Source organism: Eubalaena glacialis, chromosome 3 (assembly GCF_028564815.1).
Source record: "Eubalaena glacialis isolate mEubGla1 chromosome 3, mEubGla1.1.hap2.+ XY, whole genome shotgun sequence".
Taxonomy (NCBI): Eukaryota; Metazoa; Chordata; class Mammalia; order Artiodactyla; family Balaenidae; genus Eubalaena; species Eubalaena glacialis.
In genome coordinates this window covers 65,230,447-65,241,469 of record NC_083718.1, presented here as the reverse complement: position 1 = coordinate 65,241,469, position 11,023 = coordinate 65,230,447, and the positions used below count along the sequence as shown (strand labels likewise).

The 11,023-nt window shown below is 39.2% G+C and overlaps 1 protein-coding gene across 4 annotated transcripts in view; it reads left to right on the top strand.

Moving 5' to 3' along the window:
- The first annotated feature begins 593 nt into the window (after nucleotides 1–593).
- Nucleotides 594–11,023, top strand: part of DCAF6 (DDB1 and CUL4 associated factor 6) — a 166,001-nt gene continuing 155,571 nt past the window's right edge. For 3 of the 4 annotated variants that reach the window (XM_061183138.1, XM_061183137.1, XM_061183136.1), the window contains exon 1: nucleotides 594–908. In XM_061183138.1, the coding sequence (XP_061039121.1) occupies nucleotides 812–908 (97 nt within the window). In that variant the 5' untranslated portion in view covers nucleotides 594–811. The remainder of the gene's footprint in view (nucleotides 909–11,023) is intronic. The other variant, XM_061183139.1, reaches the window with a different exon arrangement.

Here is an 11,023-nt window from a genome sequence, read left to right as displayed (position 1 = left end):
GGTGGCAAAAGGACAACCTCACCGAGTCAACCCGGCGCCCTACCGGCAGCGCGCTTGCGCAAGCAGAGCTGCCCGCGGTGATTGGCCCGCCCCGGGGCGTGGGCGGGGTCCAGACCAAACCTACAATTTCTTTTTCCTGGCCCGGAGGCCATGTTGGAGAAGGGAAAGTGAAGCTGCACCGGCGCTAATCCCCTTTCACTTTGGTTAAGGAGGCCCCTAGATAAAATGGGCTTTTCGGGCCTTCCTGACCCGACTAAAGATGACGCCGCACAGCTCTGTTGCTTCCTTTGGAATGAGACTCGTGAGCGCGAGACTTCCGATTTCAGCTTCTTCCGTCTCTATTCCTCATTTATCCAGAGTATTAAGGATTTGACTAGAGTGGTCTGAACCCACTTTTCTAGGGTAAGGGCAGCCCTGGCACACACCGGCCTCAGTCGCCAGGGTGGTCGTCATCTCGCGAGAGAGGCTTGAAAGGGAGGGTGTCCAGAACGAGGAGAGGGAGGAGTCGAGGCCGCCTCCGCCTCCTCCACCTCCCCCTGTAGGAGGGGGTGCCGAGGGAGGGGACAGTTGCTGATCTCTGGATGTTCTGGGTAGTCTTGAGAAGGAGAGTATGAGGCGAGCTCAGGCCCGGGTGCGGCCGGGCTTCGGGGGCGAAGGCGCTGCCGCTGACACCGCCATCTAACTCGCTGCTACCGCGAGGGCCGGCGCGCGGATGGTGCCGGTGCGGCTCGGGTGTTGATCCGCGTGTCCCCTCCCCCTCTTCCCCTCCCCCACACGGTGGTCTCCTCTCCTCCCCCGGCCCGGCGGAGCCATGTCTCGGGGTGGCTGCTGCCCACACCTGTTGTGGGACGTGAGGAAAAGATCCCTCGGGCTGGAGGACCCGTCCCGGCTGCGGAGCCGCTACCTGGGTGAGCGGGGGCCCTGGGGCGGAGGCGCTGAGGTCGCCGCCCAGAGGTGGGGGAGGGGGCCACGCCGCTGGGGCTCTTGGAGGTGGGACAGCGCCTGGGCAGGGACGCCCCGGAGACGCCGAGGTGCTGGGTAGACCTCGGCGGACGGACCCCGTGCCCGTTTCCTCCCATGGCTAAGTCCCCCTTTCATGCTGCCAGCCGCCGCCCTTACTGGGTTTTCCTTCGGGGGGCCGGACAGGGGGCAGACGGTACTGGCCGGGAAAGGTGTTGGGGTCGCTTCTGGAGTGGGACTCGGGAGAAGACTTGTCGAACCTCCCCGAGCTGCCGCGTTTAGAGCAAAAGTTGGCGCTTTTGCTCTTCTCCACCGCTCTCCTCGCTCAGCCGAAGGACCTAAGTTTGTGTTGACCGCCCCTCCCCTAAAGTCTCGGGAGGGCTTAGGTGTCCGTGGCGACGCGTTGACCACCCTCGGGGACTCCACGCTCCAAACAGACTCGGTGTAAACTGTTGTGCGGCTCCGAGCCAAAACCTGAAAGTGATAGCTGAGCTCTCCCCACCCCCGCGCGTTTTCCCAGTTGGACTCTGCTGTTCGGTCGTTTCGACCGGTTTAAGGAGGTGTAGGGTTTCACGTTCCCATTCCCACCCCTGTGAAACACACTTGGCATTTACTGTTACTTAGTTAAGCTTTCTAAAAACAACCTTCGATACTTGGGGGAACGGTAGTCCAGTTTTTTTCGTTTTGCGTAAAGTGGATTTGTGAGGATTCTGGGTCATGCCTGAGCTAAAAGTGGACGGATTTAGTAGGGGTCTTTTTTCTTCCTTCCTCTGCAATCTTTTCATTGCTCTTTCTTCTTTTTCTTTTCTTTTTTTTTTTTAATTTGAAGATAAGACAACATCACTAAAATTTTTTTCTTTGCAATTTTGTTACTATTTGCTAGGTATTTGTTGATGTCATTTGGTTTTGACTTAAAATCAATAAAAGAAAATGAAATTTCGCTACACCTAACAGTTCCGGTTTGTGAGTTATTTGAGAGAAGTTAGCAGGCCTTTTTTCCCCTTGCTCCTGTTTTTTAGTGTCTCAAGTGACATGAATACATTCTCCTTGTAAAAACTTAATAAGAATGAAGCACAAATCCTTGTGATTTCTCCCATTCCAGTTTCACACACACACTCTTTGAGAGGTAACAGTGTTCTCTGTTTCTTGAATATTCTTCCAGACCTTTTTCTTTGAATTCTTACAAGCACATGTGTACATATAGAAATGCTGTAGGAGTGTGTGTGTGACCTGAATATATGGTGTCATACTGTAAACACTTTTGCAACTTGCTTTTTTTTTTACATTACATCTTGGAGATCTTTGCATGGCAGTAAAAATAGATCTATACAGTCTTTTAAACTGTTGCAGAGTATTTAACAGTATGAAGGTGTCATCGTCGACTCAACCTTTATTTTTTTGGACGTTTGCTGTTACTAACAGCACTACAGTGAACCTCCTTGCACATGCTTTTTGTGCATTTGTTCTAGGATAAGTACCTGGAGTGGTGATTAATCATTTTAAAATTTAATATCAGTAGAGAGCTTTTTTAAAGCATTAACCTAAAAGATGTGCAGTATTTCTTTTAATACTTACTTGCTGAGAAAGAACTTAATTTTAGTTTAAAAAAAACTTGTGTTCTACACCAATGAATTTATATGTGGTCCTTTATCTCTATTAGTTGGAGCATTTAAATAAGTAGTACTTATATGTAGGTTTATGTATTAATGTTTTCTACTGGTTCAGTTACTTTAGCTGTATCAATGATAGAGTCAATTAAAATATAAAACCATACATTATCTTTTTCCCTTCCTCTTCTAGCTCCATAATGGGAGTGGAGTTCGTGTGTTGGGTGGAGGAGAATTGAAGAGTAAGAGTCCACTGTCTTTAGTAGAAAGTCGAAATTATAGATTTTCAAATATATGTATATTCATGCAGGAAATTCCATATCTTACATAATATTTTAAATGTGGTAGTAATATATACTTTATAATTAGCACATCCTTTAAAAGTGGTTTTTTTAAATATTCAAAAATAGCTTGAAGAGTAATTTCTTAGCCTTAGGAGACTTTCTTTACACCTTTAGTTTATCCATCTCTTCCACACTCCAGTGCTAATCTTGGCTTAGCAGGAAACAGCAAAATCCACATTGGTATTGCCTGAATTAATGAGATTTTTAAAAAATGATATTTTGAAGTACTCTTATAAAGTCTTCTTTTTAAAAAGTCCAAGTGTTTTAAAAAGTAAATAGATTTTTTTTGGTGGGGGACTTCAATATTTAAACATTTTGATTGTTTATAGTATTGTAGGTTAGATATTTTTCTAATTTATCTCCATTATTTGTATTTCTAATAATGAATTACTTCTAAATAACAGTAAAATTGGGATAGAAGCAATTGACAGATTTTTCTTGTAACATGTGCATTTCAAATTAACCATAGCATGTGCCTTTTCAATAGTAGTATTCATGTTTTACAGGTGATTTTATTTAAATTTGGTTAATTTTCTCTTTTCCTCCCATCAAAAAAAATTGCAGTTCACAAAACATCATTTTATATTGTGAGAATAAAGGTAATTTGTCATGTGTTATTTAGAAGAAGATGCATATGTTTACTTATAGCCCACAAATTCACAAGATTCACCTGAACCAATGAAGTGTTTTGTCTAGCATGGATTCAGAGGCTAGGCCAGGGATTGTAATCTTTGTGATCCGGATCTAAATTTCAATGGAGGATTTATTTTTTTAAAGAGCAATTGTCCAAGTCCAGAGTCAGAGACACCTTTAGGTCTAAATGTTTCTTAAGATACCGTATATTAGTTATAGAGTAGTGCTTTTGGAACTCAATGATTGTTATAATAGTTTATTAGCCATACATATTTCATTACAGTTTTATAGAGATAAACATTACTTATAAAAGAAACTATCATCTGTACATTTCTTCTTTCTCTTCCTATTTTTCTCATTTTAGACAGGCTTGCCTACAATTTGAATTTACACTTTCTAACCCTTCTAAATTAGAAGACAATAATTGACTAACAAAAAGCAATTTAAGGGAAATTTTCAAGGGAGTTGTTTGCCCTAATGTATTATATGTTTAATACAAAGTGTTTAAATTATGATGAGGCAGTGTTTTGGTCAACTTGGGATGCTGTAACAAAATACCATAAACTGGGTGGCTTTTGAACAACATAAATTTATTTTTCAAAGTTTTGGAGGCTGGAAGCTTGAGATAAGGGTGCTCACATGGTCAGGTTCTGAGTCTGGTGAGGGCCTGCTTCCTGGTTCATAGCCATCTTTTCACCATAACCTCACAAGGCAGAAGAAGTGAGCTAATTCTCTGGGATCTTTTTTATAAGGGCACTAATCCAAGCCTAATCACCTCCCAAAGATTCCCACCTCCTAATTAGGATTTCAGCAGAGGAATTGGTCCGGGTGGGGTGATGGGGGGACACGAACATTCAGACTATACCACTAAGCCAGTGACAGCCTTATAGTGGAGATTGAAATCTTCTTTTGTTCAGGCGATTAGGAAGTCTATGTCCTTTGAATATCATTAGGGTCAGTATGTATTGAAATGGATAATTTTGCATTTAGATTAGTCTTTAGCGTATCTTGAATACATCTATATTCAGACTTACCAAGTTCTTCATAAAGTGTTGCCGGGTTAAAACATATTTTATGAGGGTCAGAAAATTCTGAGTTTTGCCTCCTTGTTAACTACTGGGGAAAAGTTAGTGAAGTATTTGTATTTTGTTCCTTTAGTCTTAAAGTTTCAATGAAAGCTAAAAAAGGTCTGATTTTAATAGTTAATAATGACTATTAACTATTAAAATATTAGTTGTGTCGCATGGGCTTAGTTGCTCCGGGGCATGTGGGATCTTCCCGGACTAGGGCTTGAACCTGTGACCCCTGCACTGGCAGGTGGATTCTTAACCACTGTGCCACCAGGGAAGCCCTACTCATTAGTTCTTATAAAATTTTTTTTTTGTAGGCTTTTTTGGATTTTATGTAGATGATTATGTCACTGCATATTAAGATTCTTCCTGGGATTTCCCTGGCGGTACAGTGATTAGGACTTGGTGCTCTCACTGCCCAGAGGGACCAGGTTCAATCCCTGGTTGGGGAACTAAGATCCCACAATCAGCGTGGTGTGACCAAAAAAAAAAAACCAAAAAAACAAAATTTCTTCCTTTTTTACCTATGTTATTTTTTTCTTCCGTTTTCAATTTTCTTGCTTAATTGCATTGACCAGGACTCCAGTAGAATCTTGAAAGGAAGTAGTAAGAGTGGACATTGTTGCCGTATTCCTCATCCTGGAAAGCATTCAGTCTTTAACTATTAAATATGTTGTTGACTGTAGGTTTTTGTAGATACCCATTGAAGAAATCCCCTTCTACTCTTAAATTGCTGAGAGTGTTTATCATGACTAGCTGTTGAATTTTGTCAGGGTTTGTTCTGCGTCTGTTGAGTTGATTATGTGATTTCTGTTTCATAGATTATGTTAACATATTGATTGATTTTTGAATGTTGAACCAACATTCAATTCCTGGGCCAAATCCTACTTGGTTATGATAAATTGTCCTTTATATATTGCTGGCTTCACTTTTGGTAAGAATTTTGTGTTTTTGTTCTTTAAGGATATTAGCTCACAATTGTTATATTTTTGCCTGTTTTTGGTATCAGGATAATGCTGGCTTCATAAATGTGTTGGAAGTGTTCTTCTCTTTTTCTGAAGAGTTTGTGTAGACTTGAAATTACCTTTTCCTTAAATGTTTGATAGATTTCATCATTGAAGCCATCTGAGCTTGGAGTTTTCTTTGTGGAAAGGTTTTGTTTTGTTTGGTACTTTAACTTTTAATTTAGAGATAACTGTAGATGCATGTGCAGTTGTTAGAAATAATAGAAAGAGATCTCATATACCCTCAATTTCCCAATGGTAGTATCTTGTACAGCTATATTAATATATCACAATCAGGAAATTGACATAGATAGATCTATGAATCTTATTCAGATTTCCCCAGTTTTACATGCACTTTTGCATGTGTGTGTATTTAGTTCCATGCAATTTTAGCACTGATTTTAATTTAATTTTTAAAAAAATTTTTATTTTATTATTATTTTTTTAATACATCTTTATTGGAGTATAATTGCTTCACAATGCTGTGTTAATTTCTGTTGTACAACAGAGTGAATTAGCCATATGCATGCATATATCCCCATATCCCCTCCCTCTTGAGCCTCCCTCCCACCCTCCCTATCCCACCCCTCTAGGTCGTCGCAAAGCACGAAGCTGATCTCCCTTTGCTATCCTGCTGCTTCCCACTAGCTATCTGTTTTACATTTGGTAGTGTATATGCGTCGATGCTACTCTCACTTCACCCCAGCTTCCCCCTCCCCCGCCGTGTCCGCAAGTCCATTCTCTATGTCTGTGTCTTTATTTCTGCCCTGCCACTAGGTTCATCAGTACCATTTTTTTTTTTTAGATTCCATATATATGTGTCAGCATATGGTATTTGTTTTTCTCTTTCTGACTTCACTCTGTATGACAGACTCTAGTCTATCCACCTCACTACAAATAACTCAATTTTGTTCCTTTTATGGCTGAGTAATATTCCATTGTAAATATGTGCCACATCTTCTTTATTCATTCATCTGTCAATGGACATTTAGGTTGCTTCCATGTCCTGACTGTTGTAAATAGTGCTGCAGTGAACATTGTGGTACATGACTCTTTTTGAATTATGGTTTTCTCAGGGTATATGCCAAGTAGTGGGATTGCTTTCTATTTTTAGTGTTTTAAGGAACCTCCATACTGTTCTTCATGGTGGTGTACCAATTTACATTCCCACCAACAGTGGAGGAGAGTGCCCTTTTCCCCACACCCTTTAAAGCATTTATTGTTTCTAGATTTTTTGGTAATGGCCATTCTGACCGATGTGAGGTGATACCTCATTGTAGTTTTGATTTGCATTTCTCTAATAATTTAAATAAATTAATGTTAATTAATGTTAATAGATTAAAGTGGTTACCATCATATTTAAGGTACAGAACAGTTTCATCACAATAGTCCTTTGTGATCCCATTTTTAGCCACAGCTACATCCTTCCCTCCCAGCGGCTAACCCCTGGTAACTACTAATCTGTTCTCCCTTTCTATAATTTTGTCATTTCAAGAATGTTACATAAATAACATATATGTAATGTTATAAATAACAGCATGTAAACTTTTGAGATTGGCTTTTTTCACTCTGCATAATTCCCTTAAGATTCATCCAGGTTGTGTGTACAATAGTTTATTTCTTTCTATTGTTGATTAGTATTTCATGATATGAATATATAACTAATCGTTCATTTGTTGAAGATATTTGTATTGTTTCCAGTTTTTTTTTTAAACTGTATTTAATTTTTTTTTTTTAAGTTGCTTTCTTAATTATTATTTATTTATTTATTTATTTTTGGCTGTGTTGGGTCTTCGTTGCTGTGCGAGGGCTTTCTCTAGTTGCAGCAAGTGGGGGCCACTCTTCATCGCGGTGCGCGGGCCTCTCACTATCGCGGCCTCTGTTGTTGCGGAGCACAGGCTCCAGACTCGCAGGCTCAGTAGTTGTGGCTCACGGGCCTAGTTGCTCCGCGGCATGTGGGATCTTCCCAGACCAGGGCTCGAACCCGTGTCCCCTGCATTGGCAGGCAGATTCTCAACCACTGCGCCACCAGGGAAGCCCTGTTTCCAGTTTTTGACTATTAAATAGAGAGCTGTTACGAACATCCATATACAGATTTTTGTATGAACATAAATTTTCATCTCTGGGATAAATGTCCAAGAATCGTAGTTACTGCACTATATGATAAGCACATTGTTTACTTTTGTAAGAAACTGCCATACCTTTTTCCAGTATGGCTGAACCGTTTTATGTTCCCATCAGCCACGTATGAGTAATCCAGTTTCTCTGCATCATCAGCAGCATTTAGTGTTGCCACTGTTTTTTATTTTAGTAATTCTAATAAGTGTGTAGTGGTAACTCGTGGTTTAAATTTATAATTGCCCTAATGGTTAATTTTGAGCATCTTTTTATGTGCTTTTGGTTTTTTTTAAACTATCTTTATATTTTCTTACTCTTTTTTTTAATTGAAGTGTTGTATTTAATTGAAGTATTTTAAATTAAAGTATCAATTTTTAATTGAAGTACTTAATTTAGTTCCAGGTGCTCAACATAGTGATTCGATATTTATGTACACTACAAAATAATCACCACGATCAGTATAGTTACTATCTGTCACCATACAAAGTTATTACAATATTATTGACTGTATTTCCTATGCTGTACATTTCATTGATGTGATTCATTTATTTTGTAATTGGAAGTTTGTACCTCTTAATCTCCTTCAACTATTCCCCCCAACCACCTCCCTTTAGGCAACCACCTGTTTGTTCTCTGTATCTATGAGTCTGTTTCTGTTCTGTTACGTTTGTTCATTTGTTTTGTTTTTAAGATTTCACATGTAAGTGAAATCATGTGATATTTGTGTTTCTCTCTCTGACTTATTTCACTTAACATAATATCCTCCGGGTCCATCCACGTTGTTGTAAATGGCAAGATTTCATCCTTTTCATGACTGAGTAGTATTCCATTGCATATATATGCACCACATCTTTTTTATCCATTTATCTGTTGATGGACAGGTTGCTTCCACATCTTGGCTACTGTAAATAATGCTACAATGAACATAGGGGTGCATATATTGTTTCGAATTAATGCTTTTGTTTTCTTCTGGAAATTACCTAGAAGTGGAATCGCTGGATAGTATGGTAGTTCTCTTTTTAGTTTTTTGAGGAACCTCCATACTGTTTTCCATAGTGACCGTACCAATTTGCATTCCCACCAACAGTGCATGAGGGTTTCCTTTCCTTCACATCCTCTCCCACACTTGTTATTTGTTGTTTTTTTGATAATAGCCTTTCTGACAGGTGTGAGGTGATATCTCATTGTGGTTTTGATTTACATTTCCATGATGTTTACTGATGTTGAGCATTTTTTCATGTGCGCATTGGCCATCTGTATGTCTTCCTTGTAAAAATGTCTGTTCAGGTCTTCTGCCCATTTTATAATTGGGTTTTTAATTAATTAATTAATTAATTAATTAATTGGCTGCATCGGGTCTTCGTTGCCCTGCGCGGGCTTTCTCTAGTTGCGGCGAACGGGGGCTACTCTTCATTGTGGCGCGTGGGCTTCTCATTGCAGTGGCTTCTCGTTGCGGATCATGGGCTTCAGGCACGTGGGCTTCAGTAGTTGTGGCACGCAGGCTCAGTAGTTGTGGCTCGTGGGCTCTAGAGCAAAGGCTCAGTAGTTGTGGCACACGGACCTAGCTGCTCCGCAGCATGTGGGATCTTCCCAGACCAGGGATCGAACCCATGTCCCCCGCACTGGCAGGTGGATTCTTAACCACTGCGCCACAAGGGAGGTCCCTCGGGTTTTGTTTTGATATTGCATTGTATGAGTTCTTGGTGTATTTTGGATATTAACCCCTTATGAAATATATCGTTTGCAAAAATCTTTTAACATTCAATTGGTGGTCTATTAGTCTTGTAGATAGTTTCCTTTACTGTGCAGAAAGCTTTTTAGATTGATGTACTCCCATTTGTTTATTTTTGCTTTTGTTTCCCTTGCTGAGGAGACAAATAAAAAAAAAATATTACTTAGACTGAGGTCAAAGAGCATACTGCCTATATTTTCTTCTAGAAGTTTTATGGTTTCAGGTCTCACATTTAAGTCTTTAATTCATTTTGAATTTTTGTGTATGATGTGAGAAAGTTTGTTCAGTTTGATACTTTTGCATGTAGCTGTCCAGTTTTCCCAACACCATTTATTGAAGAGGCTGTCTTTTCCTTCATTCTGTATTCTTGCCTCCTTTGTCGTAGATTGACCATGTACGTGTGGATTCATTTCTGTGTTTTCTATTTTGTTCCGTTGATCTGTGTGTCTGTTTTGGTGCCAGTACCATACTGTTTATTTGCTTTAGCTTGTAGTATAGTTTGAAATCAAGGAGTGTGATACCAGCTTTGTTCTTACTAAAGATTGTTTTGGTTATTTGGGGTATTTTGTGTTTCCATAGAAATTTTAGAATTATCTATTCTAGTTCTATGAAAAATGTCATTGGTATTTTGATAGGAATTGCATTGAATCTATAGCTTGCCTTGGGTAGTGTAAACATTTTAACAATATTAATTCTTCCAATCCACAAACTCAGTATATCTTTCCAATTGTGTCATCTTCAATTTCTTTTATCAGTGTTTTATAGTTTTCTGAGTCTTATACCTCCTTGGTTAGATTTATTCCTAAGTGTTTTATTCGTTTTGATGCAATTGTAAATGGGATTTTTTGCTTAATTTCTCCTTCTGGTAGTTTATTGTTACTGCATAGAAACAAAAGATTTCTATATATTAATTTTTTATCTGTAACTGTATTGAATTCATTCATTCTAATAGTTTTTTGGTGGTATCTTTAGGACTTTCCATATGTAGTATCAGGTCATCTGCAAACAGTGACAGTTTTACTTCTTCCTTTCCAATTTGGATTCCTTTTATTTCTTTTTCTTGTCTGATTGCTGTGTCTGGGACGTCCAGCACTATGTTGAATAAAAGTGCCAAGAGTGGGCATCCTTGTCGCATTCCTGATTTTAGGGAAAATGCTTTCAGCTTTTCACTGTTGAGTGTGATGTTAGCTGTGGACTTGTCAGTAAAGTGGGCCTTTATTATGTGGAGGTGTGTTCTCTTTATACCTACTTTGTTGAGGATTTTTATCATAAATGAATATTGAATTTTGTCAAAAGCTTTTTCTGCATCTATGGAGATGATCACATGATCATATGATTTTTATTCTTCAATTTGTTAATGTGGTTTATCACACTGATTGATTGATTTGCAGATATTGAATCATCCTTGCATTCTTGGGATAAATCCCATTTGAATATGGTGTATGATCCATATAATGTATTGTTGAATTTGATTTGCTAGTATTTTGTTGAGGATTTTTGCATATGTGTTCATCAGTGATACTCACCTGTAGTTTCCTTTTTTTTGTGATTTTTT